The 23,117-nt window shown below is 42.9% G+C and overlaps 1 protein-coding gene across 1 annotated transcript in view; it reads left to right on the top strand.

Annotated features, from left to right (window-relative positions):
- Nucleotides 1-22,833, top strand: part of WSCD1 (WSC domain containing 1) — a 43,140-nt gene extending 20,307 nt beyond the window's left edge. Inside the window, exons 4-9 of the mRNA XM_081890429.1 lie at nt 84-271; nt 8,148-8,269; nt 13,918-14,095; nt 17,872-18,036; nt 18,842-19,042; nt 20,887-22,833. Of these exons, the coding sequence (XP_081746555.1) occupies nt 84-271; nt 8,148-8,269; nt 13,918-14,095; nt 17,872-18,036; nt 18,842-19,042; nt 20,887-21,239 (1,207 nt within the window). The 3' untranslated portion in view covers nt 21,240-22,833. The remainder of the gene's footprint in view (nt 1-83; nt 272-8,147; nt 8,270-13,917; nt 14,096-17,871; nt 18,037-18,841; nt 19,043-20,886) is intronic.
- Nucleotides 22,834-23,117: the final 284 nt, after the last annotated feature.

Here is a 23,117-nt window from a genome sequence, read left to right as displayed (position 1 = left end):
TTAAATGCCATGATGTGCTGAGTCGAAGTTTGCTACAAAACTGCTGGATTTTACAGTGAGGGGGTTCGTTTTGTCCCATCTAGGGCTTACACCTATGCTGGCTTGGAGTATGGAGCCGAATGCTATTGTGGAAACAAGTTGCCCACGACTTTGGCAAAGCAGGAGGAGTGCAACAATGAATGCAAAGGAGAGAAAGGAACCATCTGTGGAGGCATCAACAGGCTATCTGTTTATCGTGTGGAGGAGCAGCCATGGGCTGGACCAAAACGACGTAAGTGATGTAAGGCTCCTAAGTGAGTATTTGCTACCAGCAGGGGTGGGCAGCAGAATGCCTGCTCCCCTCGTGTCTTCCATTACAATGACAGCATGGATCAGGGATGACATGGGGATTCTCCTTCCATCGCAGGCAGTAGTGACTGGTGCCCAGAAGGCAGGGAGACCAACAGCAGGGGGAGACAGATCCAATGACAGGCAGAGCTGAGAAATTCTAGTTTAGCTCCATCCTCCTCCCTGCCAAGTCCTACAAGAAGGAGGAGGAGGGTGACAGCCACTGCCAACCGCTGGTCTGGCTGCAAGTAAAAAGGCAGGCAGGTGGAGGCTGGCTAAGGCATTGCCCCACTTGCCATAATGAATCAGCCTCCACACATGGGAGAGATTCCCATTATATTTGTTCCATGCTCCACAGGCCTCCTTCCACCAGAGAGCTGACATTTTTCATGAGTCTGGTGGCCGGTCCAGCATTAGAGGAAGGAAGAATTCAGTGCTGTTCAAGATCCACACTCTTACACGTCCACAGCCAGTCTCTGGAAACCCCTGGCCCTGTGTTTGCATCTCCTACCATTGCTGCTCATTTTCCTACCCTCTCTGAGCACACAAGCAGTGATATGAAAGGGGAGATACAACTGTTTTCTTCCCCAGGGTTGTTTTGCTATCTGTGTGCTGTGTACCTATATGAGCAAATTCTCCACTGGCAGAGCCAAGTGGGGCCAGATAGTTGCTCTGCAGAGAATCCCCTTTGCTTTAACTGTGGTAGAATGCCCCAAGTTCAGAGGGACTTGGTGTTTGGGTGGCTTTAAAAGAGGATTAGACAAAATCATGGAGGAAAATAAGGCTATCATTGGCTACCATCCATGATGGCTATGTTCTACCTGCAGAGCAGAGAGTGCTCTTGTGCTCAGGTCCTGCTTGTGGGTTTCCAACACGAACCAGGTTGGCCATCATGAGAACCCAGTGCTGGACGATGCACCATTGGCTTGATCCAGCTGATTCTTAGGAATAGTATTAAGATTTCAAACTATCTTTTTAAGATGATATCATGGAAAAACAAAAACAGGGACAATGTTAGGATAGTGAATCAGGACAACAATCTACCTGGGACAGACCAGAAAACATTTCTAGTCTCTGGTTCAAAAGCAACAGTTGACACCTATGCAGTTCTGTCTGAGAACTAGGCCTGTGTCCATAGTCTATGACTTGCCCTTAAAGTACGATGATACGATGGGCAGAAATGAGCATCCTCAAAATCACAGTTGGATGCTGAGATAGAAACAGGCACTCTCTGCTGCTGGCCCCAGTCCTTTGCCTTTGGTAACAAAAGGGACGTTCTTTCTGAATGTAGAGGCCCCAGCTCATATGCATTTGAAAAGAATTCCAGGAGATGTGGAACTGCAATCTTACTGACCGCTCATTTGCAAAGTGTCACTGCCCTTGCAAAACCGGTTCATGATAAGTTCATGGTGATTTTTTTGGGCACCTCTATATTTTTCCACCTCTTCCCACTGGTGAAGGAATTGGTTCTCAGCTTAAGATCAAAGCAGGAGCTGGCATGCCTTCTTGTGAGCTTTCATTCTCGTATTCCTGCCTCTGCCTCAAATGCAAGAGGTGGACTTTGTTTGTAGATCGAAATCTTGCTGGAGTGTCAGTAATCCAGCGCTTCATTTCTTTGGTTCCCATGGTTACAGGGACTCTTTATAAGCAGCAAGAGTGAAGCAAAGCAAATCAGTGGAGCTGAATGGAAAGACCATAATGGGGGTAGAGGGAACAATGGGGGGTGCTGATTCACATTGAGGGGGTCAGAAGCCATCCCTAGTTCTCATGACACTCTCCATCTTCTTTTTTAAAGAATAATTTCACTAAGTTTTCAATTTTACATTTCCAAATAAACATTTTACAAACTTAGATATATCCAGTGACTTCCCTTCTCCTCCTTCCATGGTTCATTGTACATATCATAACCATATTTTGCTATAACTGTTCAAATCAGTTTTCCATTTTTACATCCATCAAAAATTATTTGTTCAATTTATCTTAGTGCTGCCAGCATTTTCAGCTGTGTATACAGTTATTTTCCATATATTCAATAAATGTTTTCCAATCTTCTTTCAATGTATGTTCTTCTTGTTCTCTTATTCTATGTGTTAAATCTGCAAGTTCTGCATATTCTGTCAATTTAAGTTGCCAATCCTCTTTAGTTGGGGCCTCACTCACTTTCCATTTGGGGGCTAACAAAACAGGGGCTGCAGTTGTTGCATACATAAATAACCTTTTCTGACACCTAGGGATCTCAGTATGTGTTATTCCCAACAAAAAACGACTCTGGGTTTTTTGAGGGGGAAAGTAGTTTTAAACATTTTTTTTTCCAATTCATTATAAATCATTTCCCAATACTTTTAACTTTTTACATGTCCTTTGCCTTTGATTATATGGATACCATCACCAAATAGGACAAAGGAATTCCAAAGGGTTTGGGGAGAAAATCAACCTTGCTTGCATTTTAATGTGAAACCACCTGATTTGCACTTCTCAAATCATCCCACACCTCTCACACCCCTGTCCTTCATAATCTGCACTCCTCCAAATTTGGCAATGCAGCTCAACTTGGGGCTTAAACCCACAACCATGGGCTTAAATGCCACATGCTCTGCCAATTGAGCTACACTGGAAAGTGCAAATTAGATAAACTCACCTTTAAATGTGAACTGAATTTAACTTCTTCCCCAACCCTAGCTTCACAATCCGTATGGGATCGTTTTGTCTGGGTGGTTAAGCATTCCAAGTAAGTCTTCCAGCTCGAATTGGTCATTGGCACATCCTGAGAAGCTTCCAGACTAGAATGGATCTCATCCTGACTATGACTGGTTCTCCTGTCCCTGCTGCCACCCAGCACGGACATTGCTTCTTGGATGAGAACTTAGAATTCAACCAATTTTTGAAAGGTTCCTTTCATCTCTTTTCTTACATTCCTTCAGACTTCATGTGAGATGCAATTGGGAATAAAAACGCCTTCGATTTATACAGCACATCTCAGCCACTGAGTCATATAGACTCTTCTCAAACTTACAACTCCCCATGGATGCTATCTGTTGGAAAGGAACATTAGAATTTTAACTCCTACCACCAAAGATGGTGTTTCATTGCTTTTAAAAAACAGGTTGTTTATTATTATTATTGTTTTAAAAAAATACTATTATGCACTCTGCAGAGACTCACACAAATCTTGGAATTTGCGTCATTGCTGAACTCAGTGCTATCTGGTTAAATATTTAAATAAACCATTTCAAGTATATATATATTTTTTGCGGGGGGAGTATTGTTCTATGAATGAGTGTTGTCTTCTTATGGACCAAGATGGATTTAAAAATAAATGCCACCATGCTGGGTGGCTGGTGACAAGCACTATCTAGAAATTGTTGAGATGAGAAGATGGAATAGATATAAGAAATCTCACCACTTCCTCTTACCTAGCTCACCCTACCTTTACCACCATAGACTTCTCTCTCCATTATCCCTATTATAGGGGTGCCTGTATTCCACTCCCCTTCTGCAGGCAAGGAAAAGGAGGCCCAATACCTGGCTGGCAAAACCCAGTAAATCCACCAGCTCAAGGAGCAGCAATGATACATATTGTAATACCCTAGCCAGCTAAACCACCCAATCAATATTTCAACTGCAATGTACAATGTGCATTCAGCAGGTGCTTAATATAACCATATATTCCATCAGGCAGCAGAAGCATCAGCCGCAAGTGATGACAATAGAAGATAAATAACAAAATATCAACATATCAAAATTCACCGCGCTTCAGAGGCTGGCATATTATCTCTTGGAATTCTCACTCAGAGTGAAACCATAATTCAAAACTCTCTTTTCTTCTCACATTGGAAGATGACAATACTACCTCTGAATGCCCACCCTTGATAAGCCCCTCCCCTCCCTTTGGCAGGAATGACCAGCTGCACGAATTTAAAATGGGGCATAGCTGGCCTGCCAGTAGTACATGTGAAAAGGGATCTAGGGGTCTTAGTAGGCCACAAGCTTAACATGAATCAATGGTGTGATGCAGCAGCCCCCCACCCAGCCAAATAGCTCATGCAATTCTAGACTGTAACAGAAGTACAGTGTACATGTCAAGGGAAGTCATAGTCTCATTCTGTTCTGCCTTGGTAAGACCAGAACTGTGTCCAGTTCTGCATGCCACAATTTAAGAAGAATGTTGAGAAGCTAGAATGTTGTTGAGAGAAGGGTGATCAGTATGATGAAGGGTCTGGAAACCAAGCCTTATGAGAAATGGTTGAGGAAGTTGGGTATATTTAGCCTGGAAAAGAGGAGATTGGGAGGAGATATGACAGCCATCTTCATATATCTCAAGGACTGTCACATGGAAGATGGAGCAAGCTTGTATTCTGCTGCTCTGGATGGTAGGACCTGATTCAGGTTACAATCAAGGAGATCCCGACTAAACATCAAGAAGAGCTTTCTGATGATAAGAGCTGTATGGCTGTGGAATGGACTTACTTGGAAGATGGTAGACTCTCCTTCACTGGAAGCTTTTAAGCAGAGGTTGGATTGCCATCTGTCATAGATGCTTTAATTGAGATTCCTACATTACAGGGGTTAGACTAGATGACCCTCCAGGTCCCTTCCAGCTCTACAATTCTTTGATTCTATTATTCTTTCTCTCTTGTACAGCAGGGAACCCCTTTTCCAGGATAGTATTTACTGTGCACATGCAGACATCACCTAAGAACAAGCAAATCATGCCCAGTGGCATAGCGTGGGGGTGCACGGGGGGCCGGCCACACCGGCCGCAACATCTGGGGGGTTAGGGGGCGCAAATCCACGGATTAGGGGGCACAAATTACTTGCCTTGCCCCGGGTGCTGACAACCCACGCTATGCCACTGCTTCTTCCCTCCCCCATCTGGACAACTGTTTCACTCCTATGCAGATCTAATCAACAACTTAATTGAATTAATCAATTTAAATGCATACAATCGCTTGACTAAGATTTCTTTAATTGTGGACTAGAACTCCCCCACTTTCTCCTCTGAAACCAAATCTTTTTAACTGTTTCAGTTAAGAGATGGAGATTTTGACCAAGGCGCTGCCAATGATTATCCGAGCAAGCGCCCAGGATGGATTGAGATTTCAATCCTCACTGTCATCCTCTTCTTTACCTAGTCACTTGCTGGATCATGGCTGAGCCTCATCTGATTTATTCCTCCTCCTGAGGGAGGAGAGGTGGAAGGAAGGCTGTACCTTTTCTCCCATGAAAACCCCCAGAAATAAAGCTCTCTGGTGACCCAATGCATATCAGTTTGGGGGTGCTCAGCAACCACCTTTGTTCTTGAGGTCCAGAGACAAGGGTGGAGAATTGGGGGGGTCGAGGCATGGTTCAGAATGTGGTCAGGGCCTCAGACATCAGATCTGTGAGACTCCATATGGTTTGTTTATTGAACATTCATCCTTTTCTATTTGCCCAAAGCTGACATGGGAGATAAAATTGCATCCAGCCTTTATGGAGCATTCATTCTGATTTGTTTGTGTGATTTGTTATGTGTCCAGTAGTCATCCCTATTTGCTTTCAGGGTGTTTCCACATTTCCCTGTTACTCATTTGTTAATCCCAATGAATTGCCCCATTATTTTCCTAACCACAAAAGACGATTTCTTTTTAAAAAAGAAGAAGCTAATTTGTTGTGCTAGGGTGACAGCACTGCTTAATCCATTTTAACTGCCCAAGGCTAAGTTGTCCATGTTCTGGCAACTTCTCCTTTGGACTACTGTAATATGGGGCTGCCCTTGAAGATGTCCCAAAATGCAACTGATAGGCTGATAAATGGGGCAGCCTGATGGAAGCATGTGCCAGTGGTCCTGAAAGCACTGCATATAAAGCCCATATATCTTGGGACCTGGCTTGGGACCATGCCAGAAACACAAATCTATCCATAAGAACACAAGAAGAGCCCTCTGGCAGTGGTGTAGCAGGGGGGGTACAGGTGAGGTTGCCCTGGATGCAACATTGTTTAGGGGGTGCAAAATTTCAACACCTGGTGCTGTCTTAGTACAGCTGCGTGCTTCTGTCGTTGGGCTCCATTGAAAACGATTTCTCCATGCAAACCAGGAAGTGACCTCTCCAGGCAATGGAACGACTCTTCTTTTTGATCTCTGCAGCTACGATCTCCTGGATCACCTGGACACCATTAGGCAGCTGAATGCGCATGCATTCTCCATTTTCTTTCCTTCCTCCCCCCCTGTCTTCCTCCCACCCTCTCTGTGTGGCCCCAGGTGCTAGCAACCCACGCTACACCACTGCCCTCTGGATCAGATCAATGGACCATCTTGCCATCACAGTAGCTGAACAATTGCCTGTAGGAAACCAGCAAGCAGGATTCAAGCACAAGAACACTCTCCCCTCCTGTGGTTTCCAGCAACTTGTATTCAGAAGCATTGCTGTGGAGACAGAACATATCCATTTTGAGCTAGTAGCCATTGATATCTCTCTCATCCATGAGTTTCTTTAATCCTCTTTTAAAGCCACCAATGCCAGTGACCATCACTGCCTCCTGTGGGAGAGAGTCCCGTAGTTAAACTATGTGCTGTGCATAGTCCATCTAACAAATATGATCAGTATTCTTGGTTGCTGTTGCTTTCGGTCTTCATACAATATGTGACTGATTATCACTGTGTTTCCTTTGCATTGAAATGAATGGGGTCGAATGATGTATTGACCATGCAATTTATGTAAGTTACATAATTACTTTTGCAAACTGCATCAATTACATAAATTTGCTACAGTGGGCAGCCAGGCAAATAACATAGTTTTGGGCAGAATAGGAGCTGTAGCAGACTGGAAGCAATGCTGCATGCGACAAACACAGTGTGGGATTATGGTCATCTGATACCTCAGTTGGTAGAGTATGAGACTCTTAATCTCAGGGTCAGGGGTTTGAACCCCATGTTGGGCAAAAGATTCTTCAATGTAGGGGGCTGGACTAGATGACCCTTGTGGTCCCTTCCAGCTCTACAGTTCTATGATCTATGAATGCTAAGTTACGCCTTATTACATCCCTTAGAGGAATATACAGTTGCTCTGTGAGGGACCTCATTATTATTTATGTTATTTCTGAGTTTATTTTGGCTCTGAGGCTGCCGTTCATGAATAGCAAAATTAATATAACATAACCATGCAAACTATACGAATGTGACATTTAAATTTAAAAGGCAGCGTTGCTTTGGTCAGATGACCTCTGAGTTGCTTCCAGTTCTTTACAACCCCATGAATCCACGATTCGGCCCACATGTTCCTGTCTCTTTGGCTGCCGCAGCAGAAATCTATTTTAGCTCCTGAAGGTTGCATATAATCTCTCTGTCTTGGAAAAGAATGAATATGAGAAGGTGCTGTGGATGGAGTAGTAACCAAACACACCCGCACAACCCCGGAATGGGGCTCCCTGAAGGTGTTTCAACAACTCATTGAAATTCCATTTTGTTCCTGGTGCAGCTCATGAAAAGCTTTGTAGATTTTTATCAGAGCTTTCAAAGCCTTGCAGGGGAAAGTCAGGAGGGGTGGGAGGGAATCTTCAAAAGAAAACCAAGGCATGAAAACAATAGCAGAGGCCTCCTTGGGGGAGGGGGGATTTAATTTCAACTCTTCTGTGCGAAGGCACACTTTAACAGCCAGGACTCCACTAGAAGCTGTGTGTTCATTTCAGCAGAGCAAATTTTCTCACTTTCCATCTCAATGCCAATTATTGCATCCAAATAGTGAATGAGAATATATATTCTGAAACTAATATTCTTCCCAGTGATAGGAAGAGGCTGCTACGGTTGTTGTTTCTTGAGAGATAACTATTTCTTATCCCTGCAGGGCAGAGTATTATCTATCGAGGGTGTTTCAGAGCACCAGAGAATTTAACAAACACCTTGCCGGTCTCTTTGATACACGCCAATTTGACAGTGGAGATGTGCTCCGAATTTTGCTCCAAGAAAGTAAGGACAGTTCCCTTTCTTTTCTTCTCCCCATCCCTTCATCTGATTTTGATCAGTTTCCTAGCGCCTCTGGAGCCTGATACTAGGAAAAGAGAGAGGGAGAGAGAGCGCTCCGAGGTTCTGGGGTGGGAAATGCATGTATAATTGCATTTTAGAACCATAGCTGATGATGCACATTTCAAAGCAAATCAGATTTCTGTGCTGCTTTTCCTCAGTGACACCTAACAACTTTGAATTCTGGCAGCTTTCAAAAGTTTCAGCATCCAGAGGTATTTCAGCTTATATTTTCAGTACAAGTTTCTAGACCTTGTGAGTGCAGAGAAGGGGCTGAAAATGATGGATCTTTCCCAACCATTGCATTCCCGCAGGCCACCTAGCTCTTTGGCAATGGAAGCTGAGCTGTTCCATTTTTATATCAACCTGTCCAGTGCTTGGGGGGGGGGGGTATTGTATAGATGCTTATTGGAGAATGTGGGAGGGGGGAATCCCAAGCCTTGAATACTATTATGATGCTTGCCAGCTTGGGCAGATGGTTTCTCTCATTGTAGAAAATGAGTGCGCACCGTGGGTAAAAATGGAAAATGCTGCTATAGATGGAACTCTGTTGAGTGTTTACCCATTTTGGAAACACAATTTTCAATCTTTGACATGGCTAGCCAATAGTTTTCAAAGCATTTTGAGGGAAAGAAATCACTTGCATCTGCCGGGGACATTGACTCCACGGTTACAGAGGTTTCCAGAGCGCTGCCTAGTCCAGTTGTGTTTGATGTGCTTCAGTTAGTAAGGCTCGAGGAAGTGGACAAAGTTCTTAGATTGGTCAGAGTGACCACTTGTGCTCTGGACCCTTGCCCCCCTTGGCTGCTAAAAACTAACAGGGAGGGGACAGCTGGCTGGGCCAGGGAGGTGATTAATACCTCCCTGCGAGAGACAGTGGTCGCTGCCTGCTTGAAGGAGGCAGTGTTGAAACCACTCCTCAAGAAACCCTCCCAATATTTGGAAAATCTATGCAACTACCAGCCAGTTGCTAATCTTCCCTTCTTGGGCAAGTTTATTGAGCAGGTGGTTGCAGTACCAGAGCCAGGCACTTTCGGAGGAAACTGATTTTGTAGATCCATTTAAATCAAGGTTTAGGCCTGGCACTGAAAATGTTTTGGTTCCCCTGTCTGATGACTTCTGTTGGAAGAGAGAAGGGGAAAAGTGTCCTTGTTAATTTCCCCTGACCTCTCAGTGGCTTTCAGTATCATCAACTGTGGTATCCTTCTGGAGTGGCTCTCTGAATTAGGGGTGGGTGACACCACTTTGCAGTAGTTCTGGTCCTACTTGGAAGGCCGTTTCCAAAGGGTAATGCTTGGAGAGTGTTCTTCGGCCCCATGGAGCCTTCAATGCAGGGTTCCTCAGGGCGCAGTTTCGTCCCTCATGTTGATGAAACCAATGAGTGGGGTCATCCAGAGTTTTAGTTTTCAAGCCCTGCCCCTCTTTTATCCTTTCTTGAGACTCCTATTTAATTCAGATGTGGGCAGGAGAGCCCTTCAACTAGAGGAATCCTTTGAACAGAGGGCTGTATTCTGACAGCCAATAAAATAGAGCAAAGATAGCCAACATGGTATGCTTCAGATGTTATCCTAGTTCCCACAAATGTTCCCATTTGATCATAATTTCTCCAACATTCTCCTTCAATGCCTTTACTTATAAATCAGAAGAAGATGCTTGGTGTTATTTGTTTTGTGGAAATGAGCTGTTAGAAATCCTTTCCGGAGCTGAAAATTGCTCTGCATTTTCCAAAGCAAAGCCAGGCTGCTCAAATCATAATATTGTAAATAAAGCAGCATTATCATCAAAAATTCTCAAATCATTGGGTAAAATGTGCAGAGATGTGACAGTTTAATATGCTTAAAGAAAGAAAACATTACAGTAAGTTGAGTGAGCAAGCTTCTTTTGATTATTGCAAATGCCAACAAATTAAAGTCAACGACATTCCAGGCAGAGAAAGTATGCTTTTGTTATGTTTCATTCTCTAAATTGGTGTCTGAGATGTTTTATTCTCTAATTTGGTGACTGAAATCTCAATCTGTATACTCATTTGGATTTATTTTCCCTTGCATTTAAATGCCGTGACGGCCTAACTGCCTAATTCAGGTGGAAGTAAGTCAGATCCACTCAAAATAAGTCCAGATAGGACAATTATTGTTAAGGGAATTCAGTTCAGTTCATGGCAGTGCTGGTGTGCAGCAATCAGGACCATGGTTAGCTCCAAGTGGGCTCTGCTAGCTGAGCTACAGAAATATGTTGTCTCAGCAAAGGAAGTCTCACCTGAATCTTCAAAAGGTGGCCTGCATCCCTGTCTACAATCCTTAAATGACCTGCATCTGGTTCTGTAGTCACATGTTTCTCTGTGGCTGTGGAGCAGGTTAAGCTCTCATGTATGAGTTGCATCCCCAGGCTGCCAAGGGGTAGAAGGGATTGCTGTAGGTTTCTGCCTGAGTGAAGTGTCCTGTGATTCACCCTAAACTGAATCCTCCTCAGGAGCATACTAGGATACAGGGGGCATGACGCTTGACTTCCACCATTCAAGGTGCTCTGTTGACCACTACAACTTTTTACGCTTATGACCTGGGCTATAAGTATAAAGCACCTATCTAATAAATGCCCTAATGCCCTATGGACCTGCCTAGTCTTTTTGCATCTTCAGAGGCTCTTCTCTAGGTGATAGTGCCTTCTAGGGATCAAGGCCTTTTCTGTAGCAGTGCCTCATTGTGGACCAGCCACAGCTAGGAATGCTTGAACATGCCTGAGCTACACCTCCTGGATTCAAATGCAAATTGAAATATGGTTATCTTCAGAATACACACCCACAACAAATTGTTTAAGGTGCTCCCCTTTTTTTAAAAACAACAACAACAGGCAATAGCTGCCAAGGAGAGCCACTGATTCCCCACTCCTGGTACAGATGTTGAGTGCTTCGTCCAGTGCTATTTTTCTAGAAAATGAAGTGCCAGAATCCAGCATGAACACCTTCCTGAGAGCCAGTGCCGTGTAGTGGTTAAGAGCGATAGACTCGTAATCTGGGGAACCGGGTTCGCATCTCCGCTCCTCCACATGCAGCTGCTGGGTGACCTTGGGTCAGTCACACTTCTCTGAAGTCTCTCAGCCCCACTCGCCTCACAGAGTGTTTGTTGGGGAGGAAGGTAAAGGAGAATGTTAGCCGCTTTGAGACTCCTTCGGGTAGTGATAAAGCGGGATATCAAATCCAAACTTCTCACTTCTCTACACACTGGATACTGGACTGCCAGTGCCCCTAGAGTACCAGGGAACAACCTCCATACTCAGTGCTAATTTTCTAAGAAAATGAATGCCTCCCTTGCTCTCTTATAATGGCAATGACACACACCTGAGAGGTGCTGGGACTGAGTTCCAGTAAGTTCCTACTGGAAAAAAAGCTACTACCACAACCACCATTACTTCTACCCCACCTTTTCCCCTGACAAGGACTCAAGGCGGCATATCCAAGCTAATGGTCACCATTCCCTCTTGTAGGACGAAATCCCCAAGTTTAACTCTGTGTTGCATGAAGAAGGCTTTCTTCTGTCTGTCCTGAATCTTCCAACACTCTCCTTCTTTGGATGAGCCCAACTTCTAGTGTTATGTGAAAGCGAGAAAAAAACCCACACCTCTCTCTATCCACTTCCTCATAGAACCATAGAATTATGATTGTTGGGAGGGACCTGAGTTGGGAGGGACCTGAGGTTTATCTGTTCCAACCTATATCCTGTCCGTTCTTATTTGCCTTTTCTTTTCTAAACTAAAAAAGGCTCCAAATGGTGGAACTTTCTTCAGACAGGAGCTCCCAAACTCCTTGATCATTTTGGCTGCCCTTTTCTGAAGCTTTCACAGCTCTGCAGCATTATTTTTGAGTTGAGGTGACCAGAATCTCGCACAATATTTCAAGAGCTGTGTCAACATAGATTTGTAAAGCTGCATTATGATATTGGCAGTTTTCTTTTCAATCCCTGTTCTAATGAACCCTGAAACAGAATTCATCTTTTTTAATTATTATTTTCAGAGCTGCCACACACTGAGTCAGCACCTTCATCAAGCTATCCACCATGACCCCAAGGTTCATAGTCCCCTACCAGTTTGTACCCTATATGGGAACATGACACAAAGTCTCCCTCTACACCACACACCTGTAACAAGTTCTATTTTTTAGAGAATGACTCACAGCCTATCCCCTACAAATTTACTCGGAAGGAAGCCCCACTGTGAGCAATGGTTCTTCCTCCCTGGTAAATGTGTCTACGATTTCGATCACCACCTGTTCCTTGCTTTTTATTTTTCTTTTTTTGAAAAGAGATTTTTAAATCCAAACAAACTGAATCTCCTTGTAGCATCCACAAAAATAGTTTAAAAGAGCCACCATTTTTTCTCCCTGCCACATTTAACCTAAAGGGGAAGTCAGAATGGGATGGTTTGAACCCAATTATGTTGACAACTATTTAATGCCTCGTCATGCCGCCAGAACACTGGAAGAGAGCCTTAGGGACTCTCCATAAATTACCTCATTAGGAGTGGATCATTACATTTGTCCAACAGAGCCTGTGTTCGCTGCATGAGAACAACACAGGGAAATTTTGCGTAGGACACATCTAGGTGTCCTGCTGCTTTGATCAGACACTTTTTGTGCATTGCTTGGGGAAAGACCTACCACAATTATCCCACCCCCACTGTAAAGATGAACAGGTTTAATGGAGGTGTGTGTGCGTGCCCATGAACATCTTTAGTTTTATCAAGAGTTATGTAACATGGTTTAATTGGGCCTCATTGTTCCATGTGCAGAGTTTGCATCTCTTTTGCTGGTGGGGTTTCCTTTACCTAGGCTTGAACAGGCACATGGTCCTGATTGTGGTCTGGCCTTTGAGCATGATCAGAATTTGAGAGAAGGCATTTTGTCACCTTTTGCAGAATCAGACAGAGCTGGGATTCATGTTGAAAAGCATTGTTTATTTCATTTCATTGACTGTATTGCCTACTCTGTCACGTTGCACAAAGTGGCTAGGATGCAGCGCTTTTGTGACCGTGCAGAGAATGGAGACTATGATGATGCTATGAGGAGGGGTGGAATCTGAGGCTATTTAAAGAGCTGTCGAAAACATCTCCCTAAATCTGTTCTGGGCCCCCACTCCTGGGCTGACCTGTGCCAACCCATGCCAACCCAAACCATATCTGGCCAGAATTGATTTGTGTTGGGAACTCCAATGCTAGTTCTACTCAGAGTAGACCCACTGAAGTTAATAGACCTGACACACTTAGATTCCTTCCCTTCAGTGGGTCTATTTGGAATAGAGCCTACTTGAACACAACTCACTGTTTTCTTACTGTGCAATGTATGCACTGATCAATCCAGTCTAACTCACACAATTCATTGGCTAAGTAGTCAGCCTGATCAACCCTCTAAATTCTGACAGCATCCACAATAGGAAATGTGAAGAAAAAATGGTTTGGAAAAGGAAAATATTTATCTGAGACAGGGCAATTCAGAAGAGGAAAATTGAACTTTAGGATTTCCCTTCACATTCGTTTCAGTTCCAGGTGATGCTTTCTAATGTTTGCTAGCCTTTTTTTAAATTCCAGCCTTTTATTTTATTTTCTAGGAATTCCCTTTGGCAGCCATCAGAGGACCCCACTGCCGCTGCGGCTTCCCAACAATTCATTTCCCGTTACGCAACAGCTCAGACAGCTTATTCTGTAGCAGGTTGCAAAATGGCAGCAGCACGGCTGAAGAGTCAAAGAGGGGGGACTATCTCTTTGTCTATCAAACTCCTGTCCAAGGTAAGAGAGAGGTCGAATATATATAATATCAATAACTATGTGCAGGGAGGTGCTGTGCATCTTACACCCCAAGCAATGAGACAAGACACTTGCTGTTGGGTTAAGTAGTGCCACAATTTTATGAATGCATAACAGGAGAAATCAGCAGTGAACACTGCAAGCTGTTCCAGGACATTGGATGAGGGTGAGCAGACTTACAAACGGCCACCATTGCCTAGGATGGTGTGTCTGACAGTGTCCTGAGTCTACGGACTCAGCTAAGCAGCTCCAAATAAAATGTTTTAAATGCGCTGTAAAGTGCAATATGCAAATAGGACACTAGATGGCGACAGTGAGCTATGCAAAATTCAATGTATTTTTCAAAACTTTTTTTTAAAAAAAATCATTTTCACAGCATTTTTTTTATATGTGTGTAGATTCCATCTAGCTTTTAAGAATGGGGAAGAAATTCAATTCAATTTGCATTTAAAGGTAAACCTACCCAATTCTTATTTTCTGAAATGGCAAACTCTCTGAAATGCACTCATCTTTTTGAAATTTACTCTTCTCCAGATTTTTCAATGCCATTCTCCAACTAAGTAATGTATACAAAAATGCAGAGACCAAATTCAAAATTATTACCAAAGGCTCAGCTTGCCTCATGCTGGACTGACATCTGGAAAATTGTTATATTAGAGAAATTTACAGGGAAGGCCACAGTCATCAATGGTGTATCAAAGACAGACAAATCCGAGGCAATATGGTAGGATCTTATATCCAGTATTAATTAAAACTACTTGTAGCAGCACTTACTTACTGCCTTTCTTTCTGTATGGAACTTGTGAATGAAACCACACACACACACACAGGCTCATCTGTATTATTACATTTCCTCTTCTGCACACCGAAATTGCCAACGTCCCTTTGTTTTTGTGTGTGTTTTCTGACTAGTGGTCTTTTTGTTTGTATCTGTTTTTCTATATATACAAAACCAATAAAAAATGACTCTTTAAAAAATGCACAAACTGATGTAAAGTGTGTATTAAACAACAATAAGCCCAGACTGGACCTTAGCAGTCTCCCTTCAAGAGAGGAGAAGCCTCTTTACAGGGGGTTGTATTGAGCTTAGATCCATTAAAGTCATGGATCTAAGTGAGTCATGTGTATTCATTTCAATGGTTCTACCCTGAGGAGGACTAGCATTGCATACAACCTGGGCTCATTGTCTGCTTCAACAACAGCATGGGGGAGGCTGGTTCTACTAGATCTTCTGGGCTGGAGTCCTTAGAGCTGGAGGCAACCTCCTCAGGCCAGAAAGTGCTGGCTGTTGCTGTTCCAGAGGTTCTGGAACAGTGAGGTGTTCTGGGGGCTGGTTCGGGAGCCAGGACCTCAAAATCCATGGATCATCCTCTGAGGAGGCCTGTACTTTTAAACCATGTCCAGAAATCAGGAGACGTATGTGTAGATAAACCTTAGGGGCTCATCCTGAGGAGAAATATTGGAAAAATTTCAAGGGAGACCAAAAGAGAGTCAATAAGACTACTGAAATGTATTAAAGCTGTTCTACACTTCCCTTAACTATTCACAATGAACTGACATTGATTTTGACTGGGATGATATGGCACAGGGAAATCCATCTCTCTCTTTCTCTCTCATCTTGTGGTAATGCAGAATATATCCACTGCACTTGCAATATTGATCTTCCCTTAAGGGAGAAAAAAAATGCAATACAGATAGGCAAGACCAGCATTGAGAAATAAGAGTCAGGGAGTATATATTCAAACATGTCTGATTTGGATCTTTTCCTGGAGAAACCGCTAGCACAGACAAGTCTTAAGTAGATAATTAAGAGACAAACATTAAGCGTGTCCAAATCTATCTTGCTGGTAGGCAGAAAATCCTTTGTTTTATGGTGATAGAAAAGCTTAGCTGGAATTCTAGGGCTGGAGGGGATGAAATTATTATGCCATCCAACCCCCTGTTCCAAAAGCAAGACCACCAGCCTCAATAGATCAAGCTGTGCAGTCTTAACCACAACACACCCCAAGCAGATAGTTGATCCTTTGCTAAATAAAATAAAATAAACTCACAGAGAAAAGACTTAATGCAAAAGAGCCAAGCCACATATATTGTTGTGGTTGTTTTTTTAAAAAGGCTTGCAGGGCAAATATGTTAATTCAATAGTTATCTACTGTAGTGGAAGGTAAAACTAAGAAAGTGACAAGCCAATCTGACCAGGAATGTCAAGAGATGAGTACAAAAGGTACTCTGAAATCTCTCTCTCTCTCTCTCTCTCTCTCTCTCTCTCTCTCTCTCTCTCTCTCTCTCTCTCTCTTTTTCAAAAACGAGCAAGTTTCTAGTCTTCCTAGAAGAAAAGATATGAAGCCAAATGTCCTATGCAACTTTCAGAGATGAAACCAACCTACTACTCTGCTACTCCAACCTTTCATTGTCTTTAGCCAATGAGTGAAGTCAGAACTGTAATTAAAAAATGATTTCTTTGGATGCTGGGTGATAAGAATCCTTTTGGTCCTAAATAGCTGCTGTTCTCCCCTCTCCTTTAGTGCAACTTCTATTCCTGCTTCTGTGAAACTGCATTTGTTTGGGGCAGGGGGCAGGAAACATTTTCAGCAGGGGGCTGGTCTACTTTCCCTCAGACCTTGTGGGGGGCTGGACTATATTTTTTCAGGGGGGAAATGAACAAATTCCTATGCCCCACAAATAACCCAGAGATGCATTTTAAATAAAAGGACACGTACTACTCATGTAAAAACACGCTGATTCCCAGACTCTCCATGGGCCAGATTTAGAAGGCAATTGGACCAGATCTGGCCCCTGGGCCTTAGTTTGCCTACCCATGGCTTAGTGTGTCTGTTGTTTATCAAGCTTAACTGGTTTTTATTTGTGTTTTGCTGTAAAATACCAGGAGTTGAATGCAGCTATCAAAGCATGGAGGGAGTGATATGCCTACCTTCCTGGCCTTATGTCTCTTTGTGTGTTTTTCCTTAGTGACTCATCACTTCTCTTTGACTATGAGTCTTGCATTACACACACACACATGTACGCCCCCCCACAGTTTTTATTGTTTTTTAAACAAATACAAATGCAACTATAAAACACTTATCCAACAGTACAGATAAGTGTACTGTCGCTAGACATACACATACTTTCAACATTCAAACATATTACTTGATGTAACCCCTCCACTGAGAATATTGAGTTGTTGATGTAACAAGGTCCTGATTTGGGCCATCAACATAGTTAAAGAAAGGGGTCCATGTTTATTGGAAGGTGTCTCTAATTTACAGATGTTCATTTTTATTTTTGCCAGCTTTACTCTAAAATTTCAAGGATGTAGCAGTAGAATGTAAAAACTGAAATATTATCTAGCCTTCTCTCTCTCTGTGTGTGTGTGTTTAGGGAACTAAAGCATGTGGCTGTGCTTGGTTATTGCTATTATGCTCAACTTATGGGGCAATTAATTGATTTCCCACCCACGGGGGGGGGGATTGTGGCTTCTTCAGGGTAAGTTATTGTTGCTGATATGCATACTTAAATTGGCATCTGCATCTGCAAGAATCAAACAAAAGAGGGGTCAGGTATGAGATATTAATGGCCACACAAGAGTTTATCTTAGAATATATAGCTTGCTTTTTTAGAATTTAAATATTGAATTTATCAAAGTGCAACCATGTGAAAAATAATTGTTGTCAATTGTTGTCATTTTGTGTGTGTATTTGTTGGGTGGGGGGAGATTACTTTGCTAACAATGAAATACCATCTGTATCTGGTTGTAGACACCCGCTGCACTGACCGGATGTTTCTCCCCACCAAATCCAAAGCTTTTGTGGCATTGTCAAGCTTCCCTGGAGCTGGCAACACCTGGGCTCGTCATTTGATAGAACACGCTACAGGATTCTACACTGGGAGCTACTATTTTGATGGAACCCTATATAATAAAGGTAGGCTATTGAGCTGTGCCTGTCTTGTTTGTTTGTTTGTTTGTTTTTAAGAACAAGCACACTGCCAGCTTTGGGCCCTGAGTGTTTTTGTCTAAAAGTGGGTTCACTGAACAGGGGGAGGAAAGGGTTAGATCAGAGCAATGTAGTAGTAGGATTCATGATAGGGGTGGGTAGGAAGAAGAAGAAGAAGAAGAAGAAGAAGAAGAAGAAGAAGAAGAAGAAGAAGAAGAAGAAGAAGAAGAAGAATAGTAGTAGTAGTAGTAGTAGTTTGGATTTGGTATCCCGCTTTATCACTACCCGAAGGAGTCTCAAAGCAGCTAGTGTTCTCCTTTCCCTTCCTCCCCCACAACAAACACTCTGTGAGCTGAGTGGGGCTGAGAGACTTCAGAGAAGTGTGACTAGCCCAAGGTCACCCAGCAGCTGCATGTGGAGGAGTGGGGAAGCGAACTCGGTTCACCAGATTATGAGTCTACTGCTCTTAACCACTACACCACACTGGCTCTGTGTGTAGAGGTTACCAGAAGGTGAGGGAGAAGGGGGGGAGGGAAAAGGGGAGTGTACCAAGGATACAAAAAGACAGACAGGAGCTCATGAGCAAGTTGGGGAGAGAAGGGTCCCAAACAAGGAAATAGTGGAAGTGTACCAAAGAGGGAATTGCTGGTAGGACCATGACAAAACTGTAATGGTTGGCCTGCTTACAGTGTTTAAGATATATATTATTGTGTTTAGATCATATCTATCTATATGTTTCTATCTATCTATTTATCTATCCACACAAACACACACTTTATATACATACACACAGGTTTTAAAGGGGAAAAGGATCACTGGAGAAGCAGGAGAACTATTTGTGTCAAAACTCACGAGAGTGGCCAAAAAGAAATTGAAATGTTTGATTCGGCCATCTTATTGATACGGAATCCATACAAGTCGCTGGTGGCAGAATTCAACCGGAAGTGTGCCGGCCATCTTGGGTATGCCACAGATCGCAACTGGAAAAGCAAAGGTAAGTGAACTCTTAAGTCATTACTTTCTGACTTCATGTCAGAGAGAGATTTAAGGAAACATGCTGCACTCCTCTTTTCTTTATTTGTCAAAATAATAGACTGTTTCAAAGCATAAAGCCATCAAAGTAGCATATAAGAGAGAAAAAACACCCAGTTCTAAAACAAACAAACAGTAACATAGTCAGTGAATTGTACAGAGTTGGAAGGAACATCATTTCAAGGACACTAATTCTAAAAAAAACAATAAAACAGTTTATGTAGGTATATAACTGATGCTCCATAAATGACTAGTTACAGATAGGTAGCCGTGTTGGTCTGCCATAGTCAAAACAAAAAAAATTCCTTCCAGTAGCACCTTAAAGACCAACTAAGTTAGTTCTTGGTATGAGCTTTCGTGTGCATGCACACGAAGTATCTGAAGAAGTGTGCATGCACACGAAAGCTCATACCAAGAACTAACTTAGTTGGTCTTTAAGGTGCTACTGGAAGGATTTTTTTTTTTGTCATAAATGACTAGGTTTCTCAGGGAAAGAATTCTTAAACCAAAGCATCTTCAGTAGGTATCTAAACACCATGATTTCAGGTGCGTGTTTCATTTCAGCTAGCAATTGATTCCATAGAGTTGGAGCTGCTGCACTAAAAGCTCAGTTTCTAGTACAAGCTCAGCACATGTGGGATGCTCAGTAGTGAGAGGTATAGTTGCTGGGCAATGATACATGGGGTGAAGTGGTTCTTTAGATACCGTGGTCCCAAATGAACATTTAATCATGTTGGAGGAACATCTACCACTGTTTTTTTCAAGCAGAAAAGTTTCTTGTTCTGTCTCTGGCATCACCACTTGTAAGGATCAGGGCTACATCTGAACCATACACCATAGCTGTCAACATTTCCCTTTTTTAAAGGGAAATTCCCTTATTCTGTATAGGATTCCTCGCAAGAAAAGGGAAAAGTTGACAGCTATGCCATACACCTAAAGTGTTACAATATCCCTCTAAGAGTCACGGCTTCCCCCAAAGAATCCTTTGGAACTGCTGAGAGTTGTTAGGAGACAGAGCTGCAATTCCCCAAATGGTTTAACCAATCCTTCTTGCCAGGAAACACTAGGAATTGTAGTTCTGTGAAGGGCAGAGCTTAATGAACTACAATTCCCAACATTCTTTGGGGGAAGCCATGACCGTTTAAAGTGGTGTGATAGTGGTATAATGTAAAGATAAAGGTAAAGGAACCCCTGACCATTAGGTCCAGTCGTGACCGACTCTGGGGTTGCAGCGCTCATCTCACTTGATTGGCTGAGGGAGCCGGTGTACAGCTTCCAGGTCATGTGGCCAGCATGATGAAGCCGCTTCTGGAAAACCAGAGCAGCGCATGGAAACGCCGTTTACCTTCCCGCCGGAGCGGTACCTATTTATCTACTTGCACTTTGACATGCTTTTGAACTGCTAGGTGGGCAGGAGGAGGGACCGAGCAACGGGAGCTCACCCCATCACAGGGATTCGAACCGCTGACCTTCTGATTGGCAAGCCCTAGGCTCTGTGGTTCAACCCACAGCGCCACTCATGTCCCAGTGGTATAATGTATTAAGCATTAAATGTGCAGATTAGGCCTAAGTGAACTAATACTTTTCAGAAGAGAGCTTTCCAAGAAAAAAAGACTCTTCGCCTCCTCTCCCTCAATAATTTCAAAGCAACCTTCCCCTCAATTTTGCCAAACACAAATAGCACTAACAGAAAGGGGGTATCTGCTTCTGATATCATTTTAAAGCAGCCTTCCTTTGCCATCCTTTTTCTATTTGGGTTTGAAAACAGATAAGTCAATATCCTTTATTTTGTCTTTCACTTTGCAGAGTGGCCCGATTTTGTAAACAGCTATGCTTCCTGGTGGGCTTCCCATGTGTTGGACTGGCTCAAATATGGCAAGCGTCTCCTCGTCATCCACTACGAAGACTTGAAACAGGCCCTGCTCCCTAATCTGAAAGAAATGGTCAGATTCCTGAACATCACAGTGACGGAGGACCGCTTGCTCTGTGTTGAGAACAACCGAGATGGGAACTTCAAGCGGTCAGGAGCCAGGCAGAAGGGATTTGACCCATTCACAGAGGAGATGAAAAACATGATCAATAAATACATTATGATGGTGGACAAAGCCCTGAGAGAGAGAAACTTTATCGGGCTTCCAAAAGAGTATTTGCCCAGATGATGTCATATGACCAGCTAGCTACATTAAAAAAAAGAGAGAAATCCTAATAATGAATTTTTTAAAAAGGCCAGAATTTTATAGCAGTAAAAAGGCAAGATTTGCACAGGGTCTGCTGATGAATGCAAATTCTTGAGACTTGGACGCTCTTCAGGGGTACTAAGTGCTACGAAAGGCGAGCAATGAAGGATGGAAATTGGGTTATAAACCAAGGCAAAAGACATTAGCGTCTCTGCCTCTGTGTGTCCTTTTCTCTATAAATGGCTACAAATTTTAACACTTGTGTGCACTGCTAATTATGGGAAATGTGTGTGAGGTGGGGTGGGGTGGGGTGGGGGAGGCAGACAGTTCCTTTGTACCCCCCTAACAGCCTACTATCAGTATTTCTCAAGAGTAACTATAACTTTTATAACAATTTTGGCAATTCAAATGTGCAGGTTACCACCTTGCTTTCTATGTTTTAAACTCACCCTGATAAATATTTTTAGCTAAGTAGTTCGGGGGGGGGGGAGAATTGTTTTCTCTGCCTTCTTCCTTTATTTATGAATTTTAAAAACTGGGTCTTTATCCTCCATGAAAAGGACATGTCTAGAAGGTTGTAATCTAGGCAGTCTCAAATGGGGACATTCCCCCCCTCAAGATTTCTAATGAAGATTTCCAATGAAATTAAATTGGGAGCAATTATTCCTCTTGCTTTCCCACTGGAGATGGCTGAATAGATATCTATCTCCAACAAAATTCTACTCAGAGGAAACCCATTGATGTTAATGGGCCAAAGTCATTAAAAAATAATAATCAATGGGTCTACTTGGAATAAGACTCAGTCATTGGATGCAACCCATATTCTTTAAACTAGGATTCATTTGAATTTCAAATTATGCATCTTGTTGGGTTAAGGATTTTAGAGAGGAAAGGTGTAGAATTCTAGAATTTGACAGTGGTCATGTTGCATTAATTTTTTAACTTGGGTGGAGTGTCTCTCAAATTTTAATTTCTAAAGAGAAATGGGAAAATCCAAAACTAAATTCAGTTTCGTCAGATTTGTGGAAATCTTTACTATAGCTCCAGCTTGCTCCAGCCCTGACAATCTCTTACCAGCATGCCTTTGATGAGCTCTGGCATGAAACAAGAGGCAACTATGCAATCAGAAAAGGGTGGACTCTCATTCAACCAAAGGTTTTAAAGCAGAGATTGGGTGGCTGCCCATCTAGGTAACTAGTGCAACGGATTCCCTGGATTGGCAGAGAGTTTAGACTGCATTATCTTTTAGGTTCCTTCCCACACTATGATTGCAACAGCAACAACATTGTTATGCCACTGTACATCCAGTGATGGGGGGTGGGGCATCAAAAGAGTGAAATGGAGCTCCTATGACAGGACAGATCAGGGACCACACAGTGTGCCTTGTGACACTGCTTAAAGTGCATCCAATATTGTCTTACTTGCTAACCAAGAGGGAAATGCCAGCATGATGTTTTCCATCACAAGTGAAACATAAAATACATGAGGGTAATGTGGGGGTGAGTGGGAGACCGACATGTCTAACTTTCAACCACAGTGGTTTGGAGGAGGGATAAATAAATATAAGCAAAAACCACATGGAGGAATATGGATGCCTTTTTGTCTCACCCACATCCGATTAATAAGAGCATTATTGAAAATTCATATGATCCTACTTGTCTGTAATTTGGCAGGTTTGTTACCCAGGGACACATCTCTCATGTCAGCAGACTCTCAAGGGTCCATCAATTTGGAAATCCTGTTGCTCAGATGCCTCCAGGAAGCCCCCCCCCCAGGAGGGCCAGAAGCTTGGCTTGACCTCTGTCCAAATAAGCGCACCATTTTCACTTTGTGCACACCCACACTTTGTACACAAACACG

The sequence above is a fragment of the Podarcis melisellensis genome, assembly GCF_964234715.1.
Source record: "Podarcis melisellensis genome assembly, chromosome: 15".
Taxonomy (NCBI): domain Eukaryota; kingdom Metazoa; phylum Chordata; class Lepidosauria; order Squamata; family Lacertidae; genus Podarcis; species Podarcis melisellensis.
This window is presented reverse-complemented; position numbering and strand designations above follow the sequence as displayed.